At 38.5% G+C, this 26,591-nt stretch overlaps 4 protein-coding genes and 1 pseudogene across 5 annotated transcripts; 1 reads left to right on the plus strand and 4 right to left on the minus strand.

The window, feature by feature from the left end:
• Positions 1-605: 605 nt before the first annotated feature.
• On the minus strand, positions 606-3,960 carry LOC106302061 (metal-nicotianamine transporter YSL2). Its single transcript, XM_013738573.1, has 6 exons — positions 3,339-3,960; positions 3,083-3,255; positions 2,909-3,006; positions 2,688-2,822; positions 2,295-2,602; positions 606-1,908 (listed from the first exon to the last, which is right to left on the minus strand). Exons 1-6 carry the CDS (start codon positions 3,682-3,684, stop codon positions 968-970), a joined length of 2,001 nt encoding a protein of 666 aa, XP_013594027.1. The 5' UTR covers positions 3,685-3,960; the 3' UTR covers positions 606-967.
• A 2,450-nt stretch (positions 3,961-6,410) lies between these two features.
• Positions 6,411-7,661, minus strand: LOC106305221 (annotated as a pseudogene).
• A 1,537-nt stretch (positions 7,662-9,198) lies between these two features.
• On the minus strand, positions 9,199-12,567 carry LOC106306624 (serine/threonine-protein kinase/endoribonuclease IRE1b). Its single transcript, XM_013743302.1, has 6 exons — positions 12,247-12,567; positions 11,841-12,069; positions 10,460-11,775; positions 10,205-10,380; positions 9,874-10,120; positions 9,199-9,776 (listed from the first exon to the last, which is right to left on the minus strand). Exons 1-6 carry the CDS (start codon positions 12,378-12,380, stop codon positions 9,326-9,328), a joined length of 2,553 nt encoding a protein of 850 aa, XP_013598756.1. The 5' UTR covers positions 12,381-12,567; the 3' UTR covers positions 9,199-9,325.
• A 665-nt stretch (positions 12,568-13,232) lies between these two features.
• Positions 13,233-23,122, minus strand: LOC106305737 (MAG2-interacting protein 2). 2 transcript variants are annotated; one of them, XM_013742097.1, is made up of 13 exons: positions 23,020-23,122; positions 22,606-22,751; positions 22,459-22,510; positions 21,869-22,042; positions 21,440-21,638; positions 21,059-21,276; positions 19,865-20,801; positions 18,561-19,495; positions 18,375-18,460; positions 17,893-18,252; positions 16,550-17,750; positions 16,166-16,431; positions 13,486-16,083 (listed from the first exon to the last, which is right to left on the minus strand). In XM_013742097.1, the coding sequence occupies exons 2-13, from the start codon at positions 22,690-22,692 to the stop codon at positions 13,486-13,488; spliced, it is 7,113 nt and encodes a 2,370-aa protein (XP_013597551.1). In that variant the 5' UTR covers positions 22,693-22,751; positions 23,020-23,122. The 2 variants fall into 2 exon arrangements, with proteins under 2 accessions (XP_013597552.1, XP_013597551.1); XM_013742098.1 differs by lacking the exon at positions 23,020-23,122 and having other exon boundaries at positions 13,233-16,083; positions 22,606-22,692.
• Positions 23,123-23,510: 388 nt separating this feature from the next.
• Positions 23,511-25,090, plus strand: LOC106305738 (histone-lysine N-methyltransferase ATXR6). The gene is made up of 6 exons (XM_013742100.1): positions 23,511-23,801; positions 23,888-23,959; positions 24,035-24,267; positions 24,364-24,464; positions 24,569-24,784; positions 24,888-25,090. The coding sequence occupies exons 1-6, from the start codon at positions 23,543-23,545 to the stop codon at positions 25,045-25,047; spliced, it is 1,041 nt and encodes a 346-aa protein (XP_013597554.1). The 5' UTR covers positions 23,511-23,542; the 3' UTR covers positions 25,048-25,090.
• The last annotated feature ends 1,501 nt before the right edge of the window (positions 25,091-26,591 follow it).

Here is a 26,591-nt window from a genome sequence, read left to right on the forward strand (position 1 = left end):
ATCTTTGTTATTTTATGTATTGTTGTTCACTATAAATACCATCACTCATCTCACTCTTTTGTACACCATAAACAAGAACAAGAGTTTATAATCAAAGAACCATTACATCTTCTTCTTCTTCCTTATAATAAACTCTCTCCCTCATATTAGTGTTATTTGCTTCCTACGGGTATTAAATTCTACTCTTATTTAAATTTCTCGATACTATAAATTATAAGTTATTTCATAACAATGATAAACTATATTTGGTATTTTATCACTAATTATATCCTAAGGGTACTCGCATCGCATCGTAAGTCCCTTACAGCGTTTTTGACAAATTAAAAAATATTAGAAGATGAAAAAGTAAGAAAGAAAAAAAGCATAAAGAAAAAAGAGTAAGAGAGATATATGACTGGGAAGAAACTCTCAACCTTTGTAAAAGAGACCGTAATGACACATGGCGTTACGATATAGATTGTTTTTATTTAAATATTTAAAACTAATTAAATAACTAAATTGTGTACAAAATAATAATAATAAAGAGAAGAATTTTACCACTAATGATGCTCTAAGAATATTATTTGTTTGATTTAAACATATATTAGAAAGTCAAAATCATAGAGATTGAGGAGATTAAGGTCGTCCAAGCCTATTGTGCTAATCGATTTGTGGTAGTAGATTTGTGGTCGCGTTTCTGTCCTGTTCTCCTCCCCTTTTAACGAATAGTGATGTAATATTATCATCTAATAAAATCAGCTTTCTAATATAAGCTGGGACTGATTTTGGACCTTGTGCTAGGCCCATCTTCAAAGATAACCAAACTTTTTCTTTTCATTCTTATTCAAAATCAATAGGACGTAAGACATGTATATGTGGTTTACTTAAAACCCACTCTTTAACTGACTACTCCTAACCTAACCGCAGCTATTATACATTTCTTCAGCAATGAGTTTGGGTTCTGTCTGGATAAGTCTCTCCTTAGAGACTAGTGAGCTGGTGTGAAGTTCATACATATAGGTGGTCGAATCTTAGCCAGAGCCAACAGAGAAGAAGGCAGAATCCAAAGACCATCTCCACATATCAAACCTGAAGCAACTGCTGGAACCATAAACTCTGCCTTCTTGCGGTTCACTTTCTGCCAAATAAACACCACAAAGCTCCCAATACACATATCGATTGCAAACGAGCCACCAACCAAGAACGGTACAGCCATTGCCATAGGAAGTGGTATCCACTTCCCTACCTTCTCCGGCAAAAAATCTCTCGCCAGGTTAGCAGCAACCGCAAACGCAAAGAACCCGTAGCAAAGCTCGAGACAATTATGAGGGAGAGCAGAGAGACCTTGAACGCCAATAATAGCCATGTTTCTGTAGATGATAGCGTAAGGAGCCTTGTACTCACCGTCAGGGTTCCCAACATCAAACGCTTTGTAGAACAGGAAGAAAGTGAGCGGCGCAACCACGCAGCCTATCGCTGTCCCGATGGCTTGCGCCACAAGCATTGAGCGCGGCGAGGTTAAAGTTAGATGTCCCGTTTTGAAATCGTGCATCAAGTCGGCAGAGACGGAGACTATCGATTTGATGAGTCCACAAGCGACCATTCCCGCCACCACACCATCTTTTTCGCCAGCCAATGCTGCCATCACGAAGAGAGCCGCTTTACCGTAGTTGTAAGCCATGTTCATGTCGGTTAAACCGGCTCCGTATGCGTTACAGAAGCTGAGAGACGGCGCGAGGAGGTAAGCTACGAGGACGAAGTACCATTTGAGCTGAGGGAACATTAGAGGGATCGCAACGATGGAGACGAGTGAGAAGAATAAGTATCCCACACAAGCCATCCATAACGGAATGCTCTCACGAACAAACACTTCGTTCTCTCGTTTCAACCTTTCAGATTCCTTTGTGCCTTCTCCTGGAACTTCTGCCACTGAAAAACAATGGGTTATTATATATCTTCACATCAAACCGGACCGACCAATGGCTAGACCAGGTTGGACCAGAAACGTAGTTAAATTGGGTATTAAAGTTATTGAACCGGATAAAAACCATTATAACTATTAAAAATTTGGATGAACAAAAAAAAGTAGTTGGTAATTTTGATGTTTTATATTTGTTATTTATTCATGTTCTAATTATGAATCATACTTACTATTATTACTTTTAAATTTATATATTAGAGACTAATATATATGCAAAATTTGTGAACTAGATTTGATCTGGTTGAACCATATTAAACCGTGATCCAAATAATTATCCAATTTACTTCCAGTCTGGTTTTAAAAGATTGCATCAAACAGTATCTTGATAACTTACATGTGTTGATGGTGTTGGTTTTGGAGAGTCTAGAGTGAAAGTTTCTTGCGGTGAAAATGAGTATCTTGAGGAAGTTATAAAGCCCATCTCCTAAGATCAACGCAATGCATATAAAAACCTTGTAACCATTTAAGCTCTTCATGCTGCTCTCTGGCAAAGTAGCGGGGAACCATTCTCCTTTGAGGTTTGCTATCAGTGGCCACATTATTCCCCACGAGAGGATTGCACCAAAGAGTAACGATAGATTCACCAAATGTGAACAGATCATCCCAGCTCCAACGTATGTCATACTAAAGTCGAAGAAAAAACTGTATCCCCCACAAAGAAATAAAACGTTTTAATCAAAACTTGATGATAAGGCTACAAAAACAGAGCAAACAGAGCAAAACTCACGATTTTTTCCAAGCTTGTAATCCAAAAGTAGGGAACTGAGAAAAGCCACATGAGTCTCCACCTGAGTAGAACCATCCAAAGAATGCCCAAAAGAAACTCAAGCAAAACGATTTTATAAAACCACGAATCTGTTTCCTATAAGAAGAAAAAACAAGAATCATCAATAAATATCCAATAATTTAAAGTGGAGAAAAGGATTCAAGAACATATATAACACATACTTGGCTGTCTTGTCTCCTTTGCTAGTGTGAAACCCATTGATAAGAACAGCAGTTGCTGTCCCACTAGGATAAGTGAGCTTATAGTCTATGATCATCACCTGTTTTTTAACACCATTTCATAATCAGCACCCACGCTATAGTATCAACATAACTCCTAAGAAAGTCACTAATTACCTTTCGAAGAGGTACCAATACAACTAGTCCAATGAAGCTAGTAACAAATAGGAATGACGTCATCCATCCAACGCCAGGTTCCTTGATACCACGAGGATTGTTTCCTTGTGTGTTCACTCCTGTTAGCTCGTATGTTCTTCTATTTAAACCCAACAAGTACGACGCAAATCCACCTACATAACCAAACTTAGTCTAATATTTTGTATATATAATAATAATTAAACGTTGTTGTTTTTTTTATGGTAATGAAAAGAACCTGCAAGAGCGATGCTGTAACAAGCAACAGCACAAGTCTGAGCGATGGTGTTTTCTTGGCGTGTGAAAGGAGTGGTGACGATTCCTGCTTTCTGGAGGATCTTGGTCCATGATTTGAGGAAGACGAAGGCCAGAAGAGCTGATGAGATATTGAGATTCGGTACGAGTCCTGTCGTTAGGTTTAGCTTCAGACAGATGACACTGTACACGATTCCGATGAATACACTCGCGACGATGGAACGAACCGTGATCTGTTTCCTCCACGGAGGTGGTTTCCTCGAATCTGTAGACTCGTCGTCTTCGTAACATTGGTTGTGTTCTCTCTCGACACTCCTCTCGTTTTCCATTCTGAAAGTCAAGAAAACTACAAATCGATTGGTTTGCTTGTGGCACACGGTAGGTGAATTTCAAGATCCGGGAGAGGAAGAGGATTCCAAGAGACGGATTTTCACGTAAGATCCAAGAAGAAGAAGAGAGAATCGCATTTTAACGAACGTTGAATTGGTAAAGAGATTTATAGAAGAATGAAATTGAATGAAGAGAGAGAGAGAGGAGGAGGAGGAAGAAAAGTGTACTGCATGGAAGTACAAATTAGGGTTTGTATTTTTTTATGACAGTACAGAAAGAACATAGGTGTGATTTCAAAGTGTCGTAAACTTAATATGAGGAAAGTACACGCGTATCGGAGTAAAACAGACAAAGCTGGAGATATGGTTGTTTGGTCTGATTACCAAACCTTGCATTGCATGTAATAATATAATTTATTTCGTTTTTTATTATTTAGTATCCACCATAATAGGGAAGAAGAGATCGTACACAATTCTTAGCCCAAAAAAAAGAGATCGTACACAATTCCAAAATGTGTTTTTCTCCCTCCGTTTCGATTTAATTGTCGTTGTAGGGAAAAAAATTTCTTTCAAAATAAACATCGTTTTAGAGTTTCAATGCAAAATTTATTAAAAAGATTATCCACTTTATTTTTCTGTTGGTTGAAATATGGTTAGGTGTATAAGTGATTGTATTTTTGTTTTGGAAACATACAAAATCATATGTTTTCTTAATCCGTGTGCATAAACCTATAATGACAACTAAAATGAAACGGTAGAAATATTTTATTTTAATATAAAATAGGGAAAAATTTGGAGTCCCTTGAAAGTGTCGACAGTAACCCCACAAAGGTGAAAGGCACTGACTTTAGTGGGTGGGTGCATCTTTGACTTCAGTTGCTACCTGATTTGTCCCATCGAAGTTTTTATGTGTCGTCGGTTTCTTTTCCCATAAGAATTGTTTTCAATCGATATTCTCATCCAACTATAGTTGTTCAAAATATTCCAAAGTAACTTTCGTAACAATTTTTTGGGGAAAATTAGAAGATATATCCATCAAGTGAAGTAAAATTAAGTGAATGACCATCCAATTTTGGCTATCATATTAATTAACTCTTTTTAGATTGTTACAGTGGAGTCTGTTGAAAACAATATTCAACTGTTAAATAGACACAAACGAGATGTTGAATTAATTGTTAAATCTAATATGGATTAAATTTTGAAAACATGGAAAGAGGAGAGAGACAAGACATGTGCCAGTTTGGTAACAGTTATTGATACTCCATCAGTTTATTCTGTTTCCGAAAATAAAATTTTTTAAATTTTTTTAGATTTTCTATATTGTTAATGTACTTTTTATACTTTTGAAAAACATTAATTTAGAATATTTGAATTGATTAAATTTCATTGGTGAAAATTTATTGGAAATTGTATAATAAAATAAAAATTAAATTAAATTATAAATATTTATTAAATTCTTAATAAACATACATACTCTAAAAAATCTTACTTTCGAGAACCGAAGGAGTAATTTTTTGTATTTGTTTTTCATCCTAATGGTTTATAACTCATATTTATATAGTAAATAAATTTAATTTTTCATTTTGTTTTATATCAAAAGTTATTAATTCTATTTGATTTGGATATGAAACAAAAAAAAAATTTACCATGATTTAGTTAATTTTTAATGAATGATTATGTGGAAAAAAAACTGATGTGTAATATTTAAAAGTAAAAAGTGGGTATTGAATTTATCAAACCATTATATATATAGCCCTAAGAGATAGTTAGCAGGGCTGGCCCAGGAAAGAAAGCAAACAGTGCATCTGCTCGGGATCCATCCTAAAAAATAATAAAATTTAATGATAAAAGGGTTTCCCAAATTTTTGAGCCCATAATTTTTTTTATCATATACAATTCATTAAAAAAAATAATCCGTTTCACAATGTAAGTAGTTTAGACTAAAAACACTAATATTAAAAAAGTTTGATATTTTAAAAAAATAATATTTAATTAATTAGTTCAACCAATTATAAAAATTTTGATATTATTTGATTGGTTACACTATACCCAATAAATATAAAAGTTATCTAGATATTTGGAAACTAATTACATTTTGAAACAAAAAAAATTTCTTTAAACTAGTTACAATAAATAAAAACGGAGGGAGTATAATTTTGCCCCGATAGTTAGTTAGGTTCGGATTACCACCAAATCATATGACTTACACATTTACCTTCATACAAAACTTAACACTAACAACTAATATCATCATCGTCATCCAAAAAGGATATTCTAACAAACTATGGGCATACTTTTAAGAACTTTACTTCAAGCATCAGCATACGTATAAACCATTCCACATTTCTAGAACTGGTATATTCTTTACACTTTTGTGAAAATGAAATCAATACTAGTTGCATATATAGTTCTCTAGATTAATTTTACTTTGAAGTAGAATATATTTTTTTATTGCTACTTAATACTAGTATGTATATTGAAGTGAGAAAACCAATTATTTTGATATATATAATATGTCTGGTATGATTAACCAAACAATTTACGTGAAATATGATTACGGAGGTATGCTAATTAACTGAATACAAAATATCTTATCAAAGACTAAATGTAGGTGATTTCCATAATGGTAAATTAAAATCACAGTGAATTGCTGGGCAAACTCCATGATTAAGCACTGACAATGTCATAGATTATCTATATTATCAGAAGAAATAAAAAAAGGCTAACAAAACAAATGACCCAACAACACCATAATGCATCAGAAAGAAACAAATCAAGAGGGGATAAACCACTGAGCGTCCTTTAGTTTAAACTTGGAGGAGAGGGTGGGAAAGCGTTTGATGCTCTTTGTTGCAAGGTTGTAGACACAAATGTCGAGGAATGAAAGTGGTATGAGACGGAAGCGGTCATCACGGGTGAAATAGATGGAGTTTGGCTCGATACCAAATGTGGCGTCAGCAGGCACGGTGATACCCAAATCTAGAAACAGTGCCTCATCCCCTAGAGAATCCACCTCAACAAGACAGGGCTTGTAGGTCTCGGGGTCCAGATCTTTAAGTTGCCTCTTGTACACGCCGAACATCCTATGCTTTTCAAAGGTAGTAGTAGACTCGTAAGTGTAGTTATGGACCAACAAAACCGCTCCTGATCTTGTAACAACAGCAATGTTATAGCTTTCTGAGATGACCTTAAATGCTCTCATTCGTTCCTCTTCTTCTGCACTTGGAAATGGCTTATACCATGTAAACATGGGTTGCTCGATGACATCCTCAAAACCGTCTTTTCCAGACAAATCTATGTGCGGGAGTAAAGACGTAAAGGTTATAGCCATTGAGCACCATATCATCTTGGCCTTTAAAAAACACGTTAACACCAACCCGTGTCTGAATCTCACTGTAACGATCATCCCCTTTCTTGCAAAACCGAATAAAGTCACATCTGTCGAAACGACACACGACAACGTAGTCTCTCGTCTCCTCGTCCACCCACACTACACCTCTCAGTTTTTCCGCAGATTTACGAATCCCAGCAGAATTTCCAACCAACGCCTCGTTAAAATCTCCATCTCCTAATGGCTCAAGACTATGAACGCAACCCTCGCACGACACCAGCTCTAGACGTGGAAGATCTATCTTCTCATCGCTAAACACATCTACGATATAGAGATTGGATTGAGAATCCGCCACAAGGAACCACTTACCTGAGTTTCCGAGGAATCGACACCCTGAAAAGTCCCTTCTCGGCACGTAAACCCTATCTTCCTCTGGGTTGTAGAGACGACAACCACCCTCTTCTGGAGAGAGCAACAGCAATGGAGATGATCCACCTTTTGGCCCTAACGTTTGCTTGGAACACAAGTACCAGTTCGAACATACCATCTTAGCCTTGTAGAAATCCATAAAACTCAAACGTTCGAACAGAGATCTCAAGATGTCCACTGGGAGGTCTGACCAGCGGCCGGAATCAAGAGTCTCCATGGTTTGTTGCTGAGAACGTTTTCTCCCTGATTTACTTATTAAAATATCCTTCCTTAAAAAAAAAAAAATAATCCTTCCTTCTTTTTACCTGTTTATTTATTTTTTGTTTTCTCAGTATAATTAATTACAAATTTCAATTCTTTAGTAAAAAATATTTTCTAGATTTTGTTCTACATTAGATAAGATGTAGATAATGATAGATTTAAACATAAAAATAATTAATAACAATTATATAAAGAAATATTCCATAGAAAGAAAACAAAAGTGCACGATTTTAAAAATAAGAAATTTCTAGTTATAAATTATAACGCGATTTAAAGCCCCATCAGTGGTAAAAATAATTATCTTTACCAATATAATAAAAAAAAATTAGGTGAATAGTTAAATTAAACAGAAAATTGTATAAATCAGTGAAATTAAAACAAGTGTTTCAAGAGGTTCTCAATTTTTATTTTGACACTCACTCATACACTTTTATTACTTTTAAGCAATGTTTTTAAATCCGACCCGGACGATTTACCGGATCGTTGGGTCACTGGGTCGACCGCGGGCGAACCGCGGGTTAATAAATGAATTAATTTTATTATATAATAATATATCAGCTATTAAATAAAAATATAGAAACTAAAGTTTAATATTTTTTAAATGTTTTTATAAACATAAAATAATAGTTTGGATATGTATATTTTTATGTTTAATAACATTCATAAAATACTTAACTTTAATTTCTATATTTTTATTTTCATTTGATATACAAAATATCAAAAAATAGTTTAGACTATTTATAATTTTTTCTAACAAGGTAAGAGTTATGACATCTAAAAAAATCAAGACATAAAATTTATAAATATTTAAATGTTTAATGTGAATAATAAATTAAATTTCAAATACAAAATAAACCAAAAGTAAAAAATTATAAATTATCAATAACGGAAATAAATAAACACCAAATCACATCAACTAGTTTTGGTTCTCTCTACCATCGTTCACTTTATTTTCTTCAAGTGACATGGTAAAATCTTCATTAAAATCTAAAAATCACAAATATAAAACTGAAAAGGAAAAACATAACTTTTTTTGTCAGTATATAACTTTTTAATTAGAAATTTAGAATATAAAACATAATTAAAAATTAAAAAAAAAAGTAAAAATTATTTATTGGTTCAACCAGTGGTTCAACAGGTATCAGATTCCGGGTTCTACTGAGTTTTTGTAGGTTTTTGCGGGTTTCTAAATATTAAGTTTTTCACAAAACTCAAACCGGATTTTTTTTGGGTTGCCGGATTTACCGGTTCAACCGCGGATCCGGATCGGGTTTCAAAACACTGCTTTTAAGTTATTTTATTCTTGACAGACCCATTAAAACCCTCAATGTGGGTGCTGTTAACCAACTGATTGGGCGTGGGCGTGTTCAAAAAGAAAAAAGACTGCTTGCGCAAGAAGCAACTCCTCCTTTCCTCGTCAACTTTGCATTTAGATTGAAATTGGTTATGCATCTGGATTTAAAAACCAACTTGCTAAAACAACATCGCGTGCATTTACAACAACATACAATAGTAACACATGTTTGTTTTTCTTTTTATCAGATTAAATCTATTATACATAGTCTAAAAAAAAAAAAAAATCTATTATACATAGTCAACAAAAGAAGACAAAAGAGAAACCTAGAATACAGAGGTCTTAGAGTACTTGAAAAAGAACTCTTCGTTGTTACAGTAATTAAATAAAACAGTATAAACCTGAATCAACAGTTTTGGGAACCTGCTTGAGAAGTACCGATCAAACCCTTCAGGTACACTCCCAAGTAGTTCCTGTAACTCACCAGGAAGCTCTCTATAATGATTCAGCTTGTTCCTTATGACCCTCAACAAGTCCCTGATGCTGTCAAACTTGTACCGCCTGTAACGCCCGATGTTGTCTAGGAATATACTATCCAACTTCTCATCCCACCTCCCGTTCAGAGTAACCGCTGCTGTGCTTTCAAGTGCAGCCAAGAGCTGTGACCCTTCTTCTCGGTTCTCCAGTTCGACTCTATCGCTTGCATCCCGGAGAAAAGACAGTCTCATGTCAGCGTTCCAGAACAATGGATGGTGCAGAACTTCTTGTGCTGTCGGTCTGCATTTTCACAAACCAAAAGTAAATCTTGATACACTAACCCCAGATAGAGATAGATGAACAGAGACCATAGAGAGAAGATGATTTATTTCTTTACCTCAAAATTGGATTAGGATGCAGAAGACCAGAGAGAAGATGAACAGCTTCTGGAATACTCTCAATCAAGAAAAGATCTTTTCTATCATTCAAAATGTTTATATCCCTCTCAAAATTATCCCCATAAGGATGTTTGCCTGCAGTCATGCAGAAAAAGAGTACACATCCTAAACCGAAGAGATCAACTGCTCTAGTTTGTCGCTCATTGCGGAGTTGCTCAGGTGCTTGCCACCCAGAACTTCCAGAACCTATCATTATTATAAAGAAAAATTAATTTCATTTTCTGTTTATGTCACTATATTGTATCATCCAAAGGCTTCAAAGATTCTTACCAGTTGAGTTTCTAGTCAGTGCACTTGTGTCGGCTGGCAAACGTTTGCTAATACCCATATCTGATAGCTTTGCGCACAGAGATGAGTTGTTCTTAACAATCAACACATTTTGAGGCTTTAGATCTCTATGTATGATTCCTATATCATGCAAATGAACTAGACCAGCTACTATATCCCTGTGACATAAACATACAAGAAAAAATCAGAACGCTGCAACCTTTTTTGATTTTAAGTGTTGAGAAAAGCTAAACTAACCTCATTAGCTTCAACAAAACAGGAGAAGGATGTCCGTTCCCCTTCCACAGTTCAACTCCATTATCAACGACTGAAGCCGTTGGACTCTCAAGGAGTCCAGAGGAAGCATGTATGAGATCGTTTAAGCTACAAGCGCACCGTTCCAACGAGATATAGATAAAATGCTCGTCTTGGTCAACCGCGTACCACCGGACGATATTTGGATGCTTGTCTGAAGCCATGAGATTCAAAATCTCCTTCTGAGCCACATCGTGATGTGTTTGTACTAGACGCTTAACCGCTACAAGACGGCCTTCGTAGGATCCTTCAAGGACAACGGTTCCATTGCTTCCTTTAGCAATCTCCTTGTTGGAAACAAACAGTTTGCCAACTCTATATCCCTCCAGTGCGTTATTGTTAAGGTCAGGGAAGCTTATACGTAGCTTTTTCTCGTTCTCTTCGAATGAGAGATCTTTGTTCCCTCCAGATATGTTCCCAGTCTTCTTCTGAACAGCCTTTACAGTCCCATTTTTCTTAGGCTTTTTCTTCTTAGGTGCCACTATAGGCACTTCAGACACGGAAGGTTCCTTGTTCCATTTGCTTTGCCTTATACGACGAAAGACAAGTCCACAGACAGAAAGAACAGAGACACAAAAGCCGATAAGCAGGACAATCAACTTGCTAGCGAAGCCCTTCTTTGTAGTGCTTCCATCATTACCATCAGTGATCTGATGTATTGTAGTCTCGGCGAGAGGAAGGGAGAGGACTCGCTCAGCCTCTTTGTTGCTCGGAAGTGCCAAAGGATTCCCATTCCCAGGAGCCAACTGATTCTGCTTCCTATCTGGAACCGCTAGATACAACGCTCCATCAAGAAAACCAACTCTCGGAAACAGTTTCTCAAAGTTATAATCACGGAACCGCATCACAGTAGCGTTTACCATCGACAACCCACCACCACCACCACCACCACCACCAATGAGCTGTACGCTCTCATGATGCTGTAGTTTAGCTTCCATCTCAGCGTAAGAAACACTCCACAAAACATCTCCAAACTTCGACACACACTGGAGTTTAAAATCTCTCCTCTCGACGTAAACCATCTCCGGAAGATGCTCTTGACCCAACACCACCGGAGCTTCTTTAGACAGAACAATAGCCTTGTCTTTACCATTCTGAACTACCGAGTTAGTAGTATACAGATCGTCCACTCTGTACCTAGTAACCAACTCTCCAGTCCTCCCGTCCAGTAGAAACACAGACGTGTCCTTCTTCCCCAAAACAATCCTATCCGTCAACGAGTAAGGCAAGCTTCCAATAAACTCGGAAGCATCCACTATCTGAAATAAAAAGAAGATTTCTTTAATAAAGATCATATGAGACTAACAAAAGTTGTTATTAATACCTCTTTAGTGCGGTTCCCTTCTCGTATAGAGGTTTTGTAAAGGTTCCAATCTTTATCACAATCCATGTAAAAGTCATCACTGAGCAAAGGCGCACGTTCGCCACCATGATAGTGAGGAGCCTTGTAGGATGAGTAGATAGGCTCGTTGGTGTCGAAAGTCCAATCAACTTTCCGAGAAGACTTGTCCACCAATGAGATAGCTCCATCGACCGTAGCTACCAACACATAACTACAAATAAATCACAATCAAGATGCCAACTTTTAGATTGGAATCACTGGGAAAATGACTTAAGTAACAAACCCACATGATCAAAATCAGATTTTGACATTCGCAAAATAAAATTAGATTCAATAAAGTTGAAGTCAACAGATCGAATCGATTAAACCGGATCAGAGAGAGACTAACCGGTCGGGTTGGGAGATTTGATTGGAGACGGATTTGTCGGAGAATTTGGAGAGTTCGGATCCCTTGAGACTGTGGGCGAATGGAGAAACGAGGAGGAAGACGATCAGATCAAGTAGTGCGGATCCTCCTCTCATCGCTGTGAAACCATGAAATGTCTTCTCTGAGATTTAGAGAAAAACAACGAATTGGATTCAGCTGCAGGGATCGAGGGTTGGGGGTTTATTGCCGATTTATCAAACGGAGAAGAAAGTGATTTCTTTTTGTAGGGATAACGCGAAACTTGCTGTCGGAATAGAAAAATGTTGACAGGTCTAAAGAGAGAGAATCTATAGATCCCCCAAATCAAGCTCGAATAATGGATAGTAACAGACTTTGACCGGCCGGTTTAATACTTTTTGGGTTCTCGGTCGAGACCGGTTAGTTTGGCATCTCCACAAATAGCTTTAATGTAAAGAAAAGATTTTCGTATCCTCACTCAAATACTAAAGCTAAACAACAAATCTGCAAAAGCTCAGTAACTTTTTTTTTGAATAAATGTTTAAATATATCTTAAAAAATCTTTTTACAACTAATGCAACGAAGAAAAGCTAAAATCTGTCATATAGTTAAAGATCAAAATAAAATAAAATAAAAAAACCTTAAAATTTGAAGGAGAATGATATCAGCGTGATTCAAATCAAATGGTCACTGCATCCTTAAATCTTCCTTTGCAGTGGGGCATTGCTGAGATTCTATTCCGGATTTGTATATCGATGTCCTGTTGTAAGCATAGCATAATGAAGACCAAGATCTTTCACCATGCTTGCTGCCTTCCATTACGCTCACGCCAAAGACCGTGTAAAATGTTGTCTGAAAATCATATCGTAGGAGTTGTCTGAAAATCATATCGTAGGACAAGAGTTAAGTCGTCAAACTAGGCAACCAGTCTACAGTGATACGAGATCATTTGTTAACGTAAGGTTGTAGTTTATTTTTCACTTGCGGAAAATTGAACCTAATCACAGTATAAATCAACCACTAAGCTATTGCGACATTTAACAAGCTCAGTACCATTTTGTTCCGACCATAATTATGTTTGGTTTGGTTTAGAACAAGTCAAACTAACCGCTGATCAGTAGACAGTAACACAATCTCTTCCGTATGAAAATTAAAAAAAATGTAAAAACGCATAAACAAATTTACCCTCTCCTATATCAGGTTTTCCCTTTTCACCTCGCAAGAAACACCATCCTTTTCATATCATCTGCTGTTTGTACAGCTAGAAAGAGATGCCAAGGCAGATCGTATGACTTCCTTTGAGTTAACCCTTAGGCTTGACACTGTATTCTTCAGCGTTTCAACTTCTCTGGTCTCACCAAATGAATCCTCCAAAGACTCGAGCTGCTTCTCCAAGTATCTCCTCAGACTTGCCTCTGCAATATTAATCAGACTCAGTGATGGGTTGCTGTGCATGAACTTGGTTACCAAAAACCCTGCTAATATCTGCTGATCGGCCTTCACAAGCCCCGAGATAAAACACGGGAACATGAGCTCCCCAAAACATGACAGAAGCCGTCTCTCAGAACTTGTATTGGCCTCTTTGTTGCCGGCTTCTCTTATCCGCTCCTCTTGGAACTCCCGAGACAGCTTTCCAACTAGGTAACAGATGAAAGAGAAGACAGAGCCGTAGCTAGAATTCGAAATTATCGTTGATAGAGTCCCAGAATATATAACCAGAAGCAGAACGTTGTGATGGTTCTGACTCGATAACTCTGGAAGGCCTTCTTGCTTCAGTTTGTCTTCAACAACACCGAGGCACTGCGATCTTACCCCTTCGTAGGGAAACAAAAGAGATATCATTAGTGCGAGATATGGGTCGGTCCCGGCCAAGATACCAGTCAGGCTTTTTGCTTCAGTTTCTACAAGCAGGACCCCTTCGGGTTTCTCAAGCGATCCATCTATAATACGTAGAACGTGTACGGGCATACCCAAAGAAACGTGTTTTTTGAAAATATCCAGCCAACACGAATGTAAAGGATGAGCTGCGACTACGTATTCCTTTTTCTCTTTCTCTTCGGGTTCTAACTCCTGAAGTGTTTCCCATCCATCATTCCAAGCATCATCTCCCCAGTCATCTCCTTCGTCGGTTGCCTCGTTAGAAGGCAATAGTAGTTCGGCTTTCTTAGCTTCAAACAGCTCTTCCCATCCTTCTAAAATCGCCAGAAGAGCTTCAGCTTGTGAAGCTGTGGTAACAGCAGCAGAGAGTTTAGAAAAGCATGAAACGGATGTTTCAACACTCGATAGATCCTCTGGGGAGATCTCTAAGCCTGGAGAGATGGACGCCGCAGCGATCTGAGATGACTTAAGTGCGACCAGAGTGTTTGTGAGTCTGCTAGAGCCACCACCCTGGTCAGTCAACAACGCTTGGTTAAGTGTGTCTTCAGTCTTCTGCCTAGATAATAGTAACTCAGCCGAACCATCCCATGGCATAACATTTGACTGTAACTCAGACGATGAGCCCTTGATATTCTTACCAGAGATGAACTGCATAAGCTCTAAGGAGTAGACGCGAACCTGACTTGGCAACTCCAGGTTCTCAGAGAATATTACGAGTTTCTCCCACACTACAATCCTAACACGCTTCAGTTCATCCAGGTTTCCTTCCAAGTTACTGAGAGAAGATAGCAACCGGTAAAGATTCTGTGTTTCGTGAGCCCCAGAGACCAAATCCTGCAATATAGGTTCAAGTACGCTCAAATAAAGATGTGGAAGATCCTCCAAAGATGTTGGATACCGAGAGGATAAATATGAGAAGACATCAGAAATAGGCCCAAAGCCGCAACCAGAGAAGACCATAGCTCTGTAGAAGTTGAAGATCTCAGTGGCGTAATCACCAACCAAGCCAGACCTAAGGTAGGCAAGTATGGCAGCCCAAGCCTGACTTGGGGACAGACTGTCGTCCATTACTAGTCTTATCAGAACGGTAAGACAGCTATTTATGCAGTCAGGGCTTAAGATAAGATTCTCCGCAAGACTTGGACTAGAAGATTTTACTTCCTGCATCTCATCGGCTAACCTTATCCAAAAGTTGATCAGTAAGATAAGGCATTCTTGCCATGTCGAACTATCAGGGATGTGCACGTAGGAACCATTTGGCGGTAGAACTAACATGAAATGCCGCTTCATGATTTCCAAAGCCTGTAAAGGTTCCAAGACCCTGATGTATACTCTTGAGTGGTCGTAGGTCTGCTCGAGTTGACTGAGGAAGCCCTGGAAACTTTCTGCACTTCCAAAATCAAGATCTCTTCTACTTTCCAGCGTATCTAACAAATTCATAATATATTGCATGTAGACATCTTGCCAGGAAATGAGACCCTTGGGTGAGTTCTCCATGAAGAATCCAGTGAGAGTTTCTACCATCTTGGCCAAAGCTTCCAAGTTCATCTCGTTGATATGCGCATGAACTTCATTGTTGAATCTGTCAAGGTTTAAACCTCCCAATTCCACGATATTCTTGAAATCCAAATCTGTGATAAACGACACTCTACTGCATTCTTGATTGAGGATGTTATACAAATTTGATAACCCAACGAAAGAACCATGCGGTTGATGCACCAACGATGACTCTTCCTTGCTTTCTTCCAAACGACAATAGCACTCAGAAAGGAGGCTATATATGTAAGCAAGGCGTTGTTTGTTAAGACCACTAACTGCTGGGTACACGACTGTGCTTATGGTCTGTATAGTGTCCGAAGCAAAGGCAAGTATTTCTTCCTTGACTTGTAAAATTTCAGCCGTGATGTCCTCATTTGTCCAAACCTCAGAGCAGAGGATAGAGCTTAAATACCTTAATATCACCTGATGGGAAGACAAAGACAGATATATAGTAGATGCAGTTAAGGAAAAGATAAAGCTTTAACGAGATATGTATATTTCCTACCTCTGACTGCTTCAGGCCATATGTATCAGCTAATTTTAGCACATCCTTCAAAATAAGCTTCTTCTCCGACTTCAAAGATTCAATGAGTGAGAAAACAGCAGCCTTAATGTAGTCAATGTCATGGGACAAAAACCTTTCCGTATCAACCCCGGGAATGATTCGCTCCAGCACTCTAGAACGATCAGCTACGTGCATTTTTTCCTCTAATTTATGTTTCCATTCCTTCCAGAAAGTTGATTGAAGTTTGTCGATCCTGCTCACATCATCTGAACCAAAATAGAGCAAGCAGGAAAAAATTCAGAAGCACACAAGATTACTAATACATAAAATGGCATCAAGATGTCAAAAAGGCTCAAACAACCAGGTACTTTAATATAAACTTACCAGAGAGACTTTCTATCTGCTTTCTCTCGAAGTTGTTTCGTAGCAGTTCTCTCCTCTGGTTGGGAGCCGTGCACTCTACTCCAGAGTCATGTAGCAAACTATATACCATCCCTAGACTCATGATACTTCGAATTTCTTGGTAGTTCCCTCTTATTATCAACTGCTTTTCTATCACTTCTACTGCATTAGATGCATCTACTAGATTCAACAGAAAAGAGCATCCTATAATGTCTTCCTCTTTTGTTACAGGTTGTTCAATGATCGAGTCTGTAATCATGGCTATGAGCTCATCTCTTGGTGCAAAACCATTCCTTGCCAGCCAAGAAAGAATGGTAACGAGGGCAGTTGCTTTTGTGCTGACAAACTGCTTTCCAGGAACTGAATCAAGCACTATATTTTTATCCAATTGCCTATTTCTACCCAGCTTAAGCAACCAAGGTAGATGCGAAGCAGCAAATGAGAGAAGCTTCCCATTTTCCTTTAAAAGAGATTCCAAGTCCACACTGTTATCTACCGGGAAGTCCTTAGCAACAACAGAGAGTGTGGCTTTGACTCTATCCAAATCTAGCTGTTGATCAAAACTTAGGCCATCAAGCATCTGAGGGTTATCTTTCAGACAAGAAACACCGTCCATCTTGTGAAACTGTGGAGAATCTGACTCTGATAATATTCCTAGAGTCTCGCATTGGCCTTGCAGGTCAAGATCCTTCCATGCGTGCAATAACTCACTGATCGATTCATCATCACAGTGACCCAAAGCAAAGCCAAGCAACTGCTTTCGAGAACTTACGTCCATGTGCTCAAGTGCTGGACCTCTTGCTATTGCAGCACCTAAATCCCAAATAGGACCATGCCCCTTTTTGGTTAGAACAAGGCATAGATCAAAAGCCAGCTGCAGATCGCCTGCAACTGCAGCTTCTCTAGCAATAGCTTCTTCAACAGACGATATATTTTCTGAAGAGTTCAACCCAAGAAGTTTAGCAACCTCAATAAGTTCCTCAACATGTAGATAAGCCCCGGGATGCCCTGTGATTGCCATCTTAATAATCTCCATTGGGTCGTTAACTTGTTTGAACTGAACTGGTAAGAGAGTAACCCCAAGATCTGGAAGCCTAACAGTAACTGCATCAATGACATCGGCCTCGGCTTTAACAGTCCGGCTACTAGAAAATATATTCAAGCACTCCCTTGCTCTCCATATCTGAAATAATTTGCAAATTTGCGAATGAAAAAATATTTAAGCAAAAACATTTAACAGGATGACAAGTTGCATATATATGGGGACAAAACAAAAGCTTTATACAAGAACGAAGAAACACCCTTAACAAAGAAACACCACTTACTTCTTCAGAAGCAAGGCTCGGAGCAGAGAAGAAGTATTCCTTTGCCGCATTAATAACAAGACTCTCTGCCTTCTCTAATGGCAGAGCAACTGAGCCCGTACCTTTGAGGTAATTTCTAGCTAGAGAAAACTTCCCAGCCTTCAGAAGTCCTCTACAGAACTCCGTCAGCATGAACTCAAGATCAAGGAAAGGAAAGGCTTTCTCTTGCAACTGTCGTAGATCGCGCCACATGCACGCCCAGTCATTATCAGATCTTCCAGGTTGACGACGAACAAATTTCGAAAGCATGAGTCGAATGATCTGCTTAACACCTTTTTCGTCCAAATGAACCTCAAGGAAATAATTAATTGGTTTTGGGACCTGTGGAACAAAAAGAGACATTAATATAACTTTCTCAAAATATTCAAGTAAGAAATCCATTTCTAAGTGTACGTCACTAAACATATTTTTGCTAACATAAAGATGCAGAGGCATTTTGGAACCTGATAGAGTTCCAAGAGCCTCCCTGCTTCTATATGTCCTTCTGCCAGTTTCAGCCTTTTCTGAATGTCTTCACCACCATGAATATCTGCAATTTTTATGGGAGTAAGTTTTGTTTAGCAATGAGTATGAACAGCCTATTATTTAATTATGTAGAGTAGAGACTACAATGGATCTGGACAACTAACCATGTATCTTTGGTAGCTTCGAGAGCATTGTTGCCATGACATTCCACTTATCCGTAACTTTGCACATATACACACATTGCAGAGCACAATCAACAACTTCAACCTCATCCTTAAAAAAACAAACAGTATACAAATCCGTACACCCTTCCTCTATAACTTTGGAGCACAAATCCATATCACTTTTTGCTGCAATCTCCTTCAGCCATTTAACGAGAAAGGACTCCTCATTATGGTTGGCTGTCCCCAAATACCTTTTCTGCATAAACGGAATTGCCTTGTCGTGCAATCTACTAACCACAGTTTCTGCTTTAACCCCTTCAAGCATTATCTTAAATTTCTCATAATCAGGTAATTTCTCCCACCCAACAAGACTCAAGCTGAAGCAGATTTCGCCCCCAAATTCGTCAGAATAAATTATCTGGTGCAAGTATGATAGGTCCTCACGGAACTGTTCCAACTCAGATATGCCTTTTCGACATGCAATATCAATCAAGCAGATGCAGTTGTCTAGCAGCCCAGTGGAAGAATCAATATCTCTTGCTCTGTTCTTGTACCATGAAGTGAGTTCTTCTAATGATGGCCACTTATACCCCAAGCACCTCCTGACAATTGGCTCGGTTTGAATAAGAGAATCATTTTTTTCACTCTCGGGCAATTTAGTAATGAATCTAACCATCTTGTCACATTCAACCCAGTCTTCTTCCCTCACTGCCATACTGGTCGGAGGAGATTTCCCCGGAAGAAGATGTGCATACGTTTCAACCGGAACTGTTTCGGGAATGGCTGCCAAAATTTTCAGCGTGAAAGAAGCAAGTGAATAAGGATGCCTCTTAAAGAGCAGATTTAAGGCCCCTATCCTCCCGCTCTCAGCCAGTGCTATTGCAGCCTGATATATAGGACTGCTCCGGAATTTTCTGTAGTCCTGCACTGAATATCTATAAAAGACAATGTCATTAACCATTTTCAGACGTAACTGGATAGTGTAGTTTAACGACAATATTAAAAAGAAGTAGAAATTCTAAAATGCAGTATCCATATGCAAGCCTGGAGATACCAGAAGAAAACTTCCTGAGTTGGTAAACTTGGTATACATATAATGGCAAAGAGGCCAGCAAATTTTTCGAGATGCAATTGAATCCAGAAAACACTAAAACTCTAGAATCGATGTTACAGAGTAAACGACCCTCATTCATAACCATAGAACAAAAAAGATCCTGGATATGGAAGACCTAGATTACTATATGGCATACCAGTTTGGCTATCTACAGAAAGGAAAAGGAGATAGCAAGTGTATAGACACATACCTTCCCATGCTTATCCCCAAATATGTGTCGAGTCTTTCACTAAACTGTAATAGACGAAGCCTAGTCATTCGAAATTCCCAAAGTTGTTTGGATTCTTGATCTTCAGATTCAGAAAATGCATAGTGGTTAGTAAGATGAAGTCCATGCCCAAGTAAGGCCTTCATTGAATCCTCTGTTGGACCAATTCTATCTAAGCATTCGGAGAGCACAAAAGCTTTGTCTTTTATCTTTGATAGAATCATGCTAACATCACTTGGCCCTTTTTCTGAGTACAACCATCTTGACTTGAAAACTTCATCTCTGTCCAAGCCATGACTATCCGCAAAATCCAAGGCCTCCTGATACTGGCAGTTCTCAACTAAGATTTTATACATCTCAGGAATCGTCTTCTCAGTAAACGATATTAGCCTCCATAACATACCACGATCACTACTATGATGCAATTCACCTGGGTCCCTGTCAACCTTGCCCAGAGCTGATTTTGCTTCCTGCGTTGAACTTTCTAAAAGAAAAATGTGTCCTTCAGATCTCCTAACTCTTTCCACCACAGGCATAGAATAACTGGTGCCATCCTCTTTAACTATAACACATCTACGGATGTCAAATATACTAATGTTACCGCTCCTTTTCAAAATTGCAAGGGCATGATCAGACCACCATGTAAAGTCTACAACATTGCTTAAACGCTCTAGTGAAGTAGAACTGTCTTCAGAGGGACGACTCGAAAGTATCAATCTTTCTTTGTCCAACTCGAACAGATGCAGGCGCCCATTGCTATCAAGACTCGCAACATGTGACCCTTGAGGTGAAATCAAAACCTTTGGATATGCCACCTGAGACTCTTTTCCGTCACTATACACGCCTTCAAATTTTGAGGTGGACAACAGCTCGAGTCCTGAATTCTGACACTTGCGCCAAAGTGAAATACACGAAGAACCTGACAGTTCCATAGATAACAAATTAATCCTCGCAGGGTCGTAAATCCAACATCTACGCCCACAAAAAATATTTCAACAATCACAAGAACTGATAAAGTATGAATAGTCTCCATATATAAATTAACACAAGCATTAGCTTTTTGAATTGGTTAATTTCGAGGACACATGTAGCTTTCAAGGTCTTTTTTACACAAGTCTTACGGATAAGTACTAATAATTCGATACTTCTTCAAATAATAAGTTGGAAAAGACCTACCAGAACTCCCTGTTGATGTTACGCCTGCAGCACTGCCAACAATGAGAAGAAAAGAAAGATCCGGAAGGTAATCAAAGCAGAAAACATGGTTGGGGAACTGCTTTCTCAAAGCTGGGCCGCTATTTGAAGCATGTTTGGAGAAGACCGAAGCACTTGGCTCCCTACTGATCTCGACATGATGAATAAGTCCATCTGATGTAAGTACACTGAATGAGCACCTGTAGGGAAAATGTCATAGGGAACCAACAGTCACAATTTCATTCACCCATAGCGCTTAAGAAGACAAGCATATAGTGGTGCTGAATGGCACATTAGGATCCCAGTGCTTCTAAAGCCTAAATCAAATAACATATTTACATAAGGGGATAAAAAGGAACGTACAAGCATGATGTTTGCGAACCATCGTCATCCTCCATGAGTCCTAATACTGATGAAGAAACCTTTAAATTTCTTTTTGTGACTTGACTTATTTCTTCACCGTTAGCTTTGATGAAAAAGAGGGTCTCGCTATCATCCACAAGACCAAGAACATCATGATTTTCGGACCATATTCCAGAAGTAAATGATCCTGATATGCTGGCTGTTACAGAGAACAGAAGTCATAAGATCATAGTTAGAGTTCTGAAAGGATCGTGATTAAGAAAAACAGAAAGAAAGAAAGAAAAATGGCATAGTGAGGAGAGCTTCATTTGGAAAAATGAGCAGAATGAGAGACTGGAACAGTCTAAGATTCCACAAAAATCTGAATCCACAAACCAGACTTGAAAGGGAAAAGTAAGCAAACGCATTTGTGAAGCAAAGGAAGATAACCTGTAAAAGTGCCACAAGGTTTCCTGTAATCATCATCCTTCCGCAAGATTGTAACGTGATTCCCCGAAGTGACAGCCACAAATTCTCCTCTCGGTGAAATAAATAATGAAACAGGTTTATTATTTTTCCTCGGATTCCAATATCCACTCCACTTTTCCTTGAGCTGACTAACACCTTAATAACCATAAAAAAGGATAGCGATCAAGAAGATGCATGTGTCAAACAATGGGCTATAAAATGCTATTTCAAAGAGATGTACACGGAATGAACACCACGAACTCATCAAACAAAACATTCAAACTCACAAGATCTAAGGGTTTGTGCATGGACTTTGCTAAAAAGACAACAAATAATCATAACAACTCCTGGCCATTGAAATTCACCTATGTAATCTACTACATATCACAGTATTTTGATACGCAAGTTTGAGAAAACAATCATGAAAGCATGTCAGCTATAGTGCCAATAAAAGTTTTAACAGTATACATATATACACTGAAGTAATCACTTAACAAAGCTAGAGAAGATGATAAAGCTCCATCCAAGAGTAGTAAATCAAAGCAGGTAGAAGAAATTGAGAATCAACTAACCTCTTATAGAGACAAGAGACCGAAGCCCTCCTTTGGAACCCGTTCCATCAGCCTGAACTCCATCATCAGATCAAAGCAAAAATGTAAGATGTAAAAAACAGCAGAGCAGAGCACAGAGGATTAGTAAGTAAAGGATGAATCTTGTACCTGAGGAAGAGGAGGGTATCTAGGAACAAAGGGCAATGAGGCATGATTACGTATCTCGTACTGAACGTTTTGCCCACGACTTTCCATGATCTCGATCGAGACACCGTCGTCTTGGGATCAGGACGCCTCTTCAATTGTGAAGTTCTCTGCGCAACGAATCGACTCGGGGTTTAAATTGATCGGAGATCTAATTAGCAGGAGAAAAACGAAACTCCAGACGATCGTTTTCTCTCTGAGATTGATAATTATTTTCACAGCCTAACCCTAATACATCAGCATTCTCATCGTTTGAACCACAAACTATTTAATGGTTCAAAAAAACCCAATTGACAAAATTAAACTTCAGGCACTTGAAGATGAATTGAAGGAGGTGAGATTGCAATCGAGCGTATGAAACAAGAATCTATAACATACCTGAGTACAATTCGATAATTAAGCTCACAGAACTCGGGAAGGAAACCGTGAACGATGGCGACTGAAACAGATCGTGTGAAGCTTCGCCGACGAGCATAGAAAGCACGACGACTCTGCGATTAAACTAATTAAAAAAAAAAAGAAAAAACCTATAGACGGTTTATTGTAATTGGAACTTGACAGTCTAAAATCCGGCCCGGTTCAACCAAAACATCCGGCTAAGCGTATGTTTAATGTTATCTCGTCTTCTTTATACGGCTGGTTATATTAAACCAGATAAATTATCATATTGTCAATTTTTGGTTAAAGTTTTGGTTCGTCCTAGTTATCAAAACCGGTTAATAAAACCCGGAATCTAAATCATAAACCGTAAACAGTGGCGCCAAATTAAACCCGGTCAAAATTTTCCCCCGCAAATCCAGAGCGCGAACTCTACTAGTTTATTTACCTCAGCTGCTAGATCTCAATCTCTCACTCTCTCTCTATCTCTATCTCTCTTTCTGTTAATCGTAAAAGTTCGACGATGGTGGTTTCGCTGCGAAGAAGAACCCAAGCTACAAACCCTAGATCCGATCTCCCGAGATCCCTAGCAGCAGACGATTCCGATTCGGAGCTGGACACGGTATGCGAAGAATGCAGCTCCGGGAAACAACCGGCGAAGCTCCTTCTCTGTGACAAATGCGATAAAGGGTTCCATCTCTTCTGTCTAAGGCCAATCCTCGTCTCAGTTCCCAAAGGCTCTTGGTTCTGCCCTTCCTGTTCTCAACACCAGATCCCCAAATGTAAGCTTTACCCCCAAAACCCCAAATCTTTGTTCCGTTACACGACGTCGTTTAGCTGATGTAATTGTAAAAAATAAAAATTGCAGCTTTCCCTCTTGTTCAGACCAAACTAATCGACTTCTTCCGGATTAAGCGGGGTCCGGACTCGACTTCTCCAGGTAAAAAAGTTTACACCTTTTCGTGATCTTGTGTAATTATGTAATCTCAATCCAGAGAGTGGTGTGTGTTTGTAGATAGCAGCATTGGGAAGAAACGGAAACGGACAAGCTTGGTGATGTCTAAGAAGAAGAGGAAGCTTCTTCCGTACATTCCCACCGTTGATCCTCAACGGAGGCTCGAGCAGATGGCGTCTCTGGCCACTGCGTTGAGAGCGTCCAACACCGAGTTCAGAAACGAGCTCACTTATGTATCTGGCAAGGCTCCAAGATCTGACAACAAGGCTGTCCTTGAGAAAGGAGGCATGCAGGTATTGAGTTCGCTCTTGTTCTTCAATCACATTTGATAGATTTGGTTAATAGTCTCCATCACTAAAAGGATGATTTTTGTATTCAATGTCAAACAGGTTTTAAGTAAACAAGACGCAGAGACCTTAGCCTTGTGCAAGAACATGATGGACCGCGGTGAATGCCCGCCACTTATGGTCGTCTTTGATCCCTATGAAGGGTACTTTAACCTCCTTATAAGCTTCTCTTTTTCACTCTTTAGAGATATGTATTTTTAACAATGTAGAATGATATTTGAATTAGATGGTTTTAAACTTGAAACAGGTTCACAGTAGAGGCGGACAGGTGTATAAAAGACTTAACCATAATCACGGAGTATGTTGGAGATGTTGATTATTTGAGTAACAGAGAAGATGACTATGATGGAGACAGCATGATGACACTACTCCATGCCTCTGATCCTTTGCAATGTCTAGTTATTTGTCCTGACAAACGCAGTAACATTGCTCGCTTCATTAGCGGCATCAACAATCACACACCGTGAGTTTTCTCTTCCCTTTCTTATATAGTCCTTTCTTATATAGTCCCTTAAGTAACAAAACCAGAACTGACTTGATGATCCTCATTTTTGTGAACTGTGCAGAGAAGGGAGGAAGAAGCAGAACCTGAAGTGTGTGAGGTTCAACATCAACGGAGAAGCTAGAGTTCTTCTGGTAGCTAACAGAGACATATCTAAAGGAGAGCGATTGTATTATGATTACAACGGATATGAACATGAATATCCTACTGAACATTTTGTATAAACACTAGAAAGTGAATAAATATTTATAAGATTGTTCAACAAGAAAACCAAAACTGTCTCTAGTGTTTTTTGACCTCCTCATATGCTCTAACTGGGCCTAGACCAGGAAGCAAACTTTACTTCAAGTTGGACCACAAAACATGAAGCCTTTGTTATATTTAATTACCAAAAAAATATGTAAGGGGAAGAAAAATAAAGAGTGTTGGTGGGAAGGAAGAGAAAAGGACCACAAGAAAACAGAGTAGGAATAATTGAGGAGAGTAGGATGGTCCATCCAAAGCACCTAAAGAGTCTGACAGTACCTTGAAAGACTTTGAGAGTTAGCATCAGAACAACACTTCCTTTCCTTTCTCATTTCTGCACATCACTGAGGTATCCAACCTCTTTCTTTCCCCCACCCCCACCACATGCATTTATCACCACTTCAAATTGGAATTGTAAGAACATAAAATAAGTTAAAATTAGGAATCTTATTGTGAGGTATATATATATTTGTAAGATTGGTGGTGTCTTTTGGTTTTTATTGTTTTAGTGAAAGCTTATTACATCAATCAACAAAGAATGCTAAATTGGGTTCGCTATAGAGGGATGTACAGGTTTTCGGATCCAAAACTTCTTAGTCATTAAAATAAAAAATGTAGTTCTGTGTAAAACACTTGAGATATAAAATAGTTTATGTTATTAACCAAATGATGATCGATCATGGACCAGCCCGTACTGCAGGCCCAATCCGGGACATGATAAAGACAACCAGAGACTATGTGTTTATCTAGTATATATTTCATGTATATCTGTAACATAGTGTTTATCATTATCCTTATCTTGTTAGGATAAACATGACCTTATGACAGTCTAATACCTTGTATATATATGGACCTTCTGGTCGACAGTAATGATAACAGAAGTATTTCCCCAACACTTCATTTACAACACGTTATCAGCACGACGTTGCTCTCATAAATCCTAACCCTAAAAACCAGAAATAAATCCGAGCAGTAAAAACCCTAATTCCCGACAAACTTCAAACAGCTCTATCCCTCAACTCCGGTGGATCTAGACGACGAGCCAGATACCAAATTAAAGCTCTTGACGAGACGAAGCCAACGCCGCTAACCCTGCATCAATCGAAGTTCGGACGCGCCCCCACGCTCAGCTACAATACAGGCGGAAAATTTGTTCCAGAAACCAAAATCTCTCTCAACCATATACCAGTCTCCTATTCCAACAAGCAGCAACAAAAACAATAATTCCGAGCAATCCATCAGCTAACCAGGAAGATCTCTAACTGATAGACCGATCAACCCATCAAAAGTTTTCAGGTATCATCGAAAACTCATCTAAAACCCATAAAGTATTAAATACCCCCATCCGCAGCCATGTAGCTATATTTAGCAACATGTCTCTGCAAATAAAATAAAACCAGAAACCATAAACTCTTTAAAATCTCGAACCTGAACTTGTTTTGAACCTGTTCTTAATCTGAAACTGATTTTAAAATTGTTTAAAACTTTTCCTGATGATAGTTTCACATTAGAACTGTTTAGG

This window comes from Brassica oleracea, chromosome C7 (assembly GCF_000695525.1).
Source record: "Brassica oleracea var. oleracea cultivar TO1000 chromosome C7, BOL, whole genome shotgun sequence".
In the NCBI taxonomy this organism is placed as follows: Eukaryota; Viridiplantae; Streptophyta; class Magnoliopsida; order Brassicales; family Brassicaceae; genus Brassica; species Brassica oleracea.

Excerpts from the sequence above, each read along its gene's own strand:
- LOC106305738 (XM_013742100.1), top strand. The coding sequence starts at position 23,543 with ATGGTGGTTTCGCTGCGAAGAAGAACCCAAGCTACAAACCCTAGATCC. Across the intron at positions 23,802-23,887 it reads TCAACACCAGATCCCCAAAT|CTTTCCCTCTTGTTCAGACC; the intron begins GTAAGCTTTACC and ends TAAAAATTGCAG. Across the intron at positions 23,960-24,034 it reads TCCGGACTCGACTTCTCCAG|ATAGCAGCATTGGGAAGAAA; the intron begins GTAAAAAAGTTT and ends GTGTGTTTGTAG.
- LOC106305737 (XM_013742098.1), bottom strand. The coding sequence starts at position 22,692 with ATGGAAAGTCGTGGGCAAAACGTTCAGTACGAGATACGTAATCATGCC. Across the intron at positions 20,802-21,058 it reads AACATCAACAGGGAGTTCTG|GTTCTTCGTGTATTTCACTT; the intron begins GTAGGTCTTTTC and ends TGGAACTGTCAG. Across the intron at positions 16,432-16,549 it reads GCAGATAGAAAGTCTCTCTG|ATGATGTGAGCAGGATCGAC; the intron begins GTAAGTTTATAT and ends ATTTTGGTTCAG.
- LOC106306624 (XM_013743302.1), bottom strand. The coding sequence starts at position 12,380 with ATGAGAGGAGGATCCGCACTACTTGATCTGATCGTCTTCCTCCTCGTT. Across the intron at positions 10,381-10,459 it reads GTTTTGTTGAAGCTAATGAG|GGATATAGTAGCTGGTCTAG; the intron begins GTTAGTTTAGCT and ends TTTATGTCACAG. Across the intron at positions 9,777-9,873 it reads CATCCTAATCCAATTTTGAG|ACCGACAGCACAAGAAGTTC; the intron begins GTAAAGAAATAA and ends GTGAAAATGCAG.
- LOC106302061 (XM_013738573.1), bottom strand. The coding sequence starts at position 3,684 with ATGGAAAACGAGAGGAGTGTCGAGAGAGAACACAACCAATGTTACGAA. Across the intron at positions 3,256-3,338 it reads TTACAGCATCGCTCTTGCAG|GTGGATTTGCGTCGTACTTG; the intron begins GTTCTTTTCATT and ends TTGGTTATGTAG. Across the intron at positions 1,909-2,294 it reads AACCAACACCATCAACACAT|TGGCAGAAGTTCCAGGAGAA; the intron begins GTAAGTTATCAA and ends ATTGTTTTTCAG.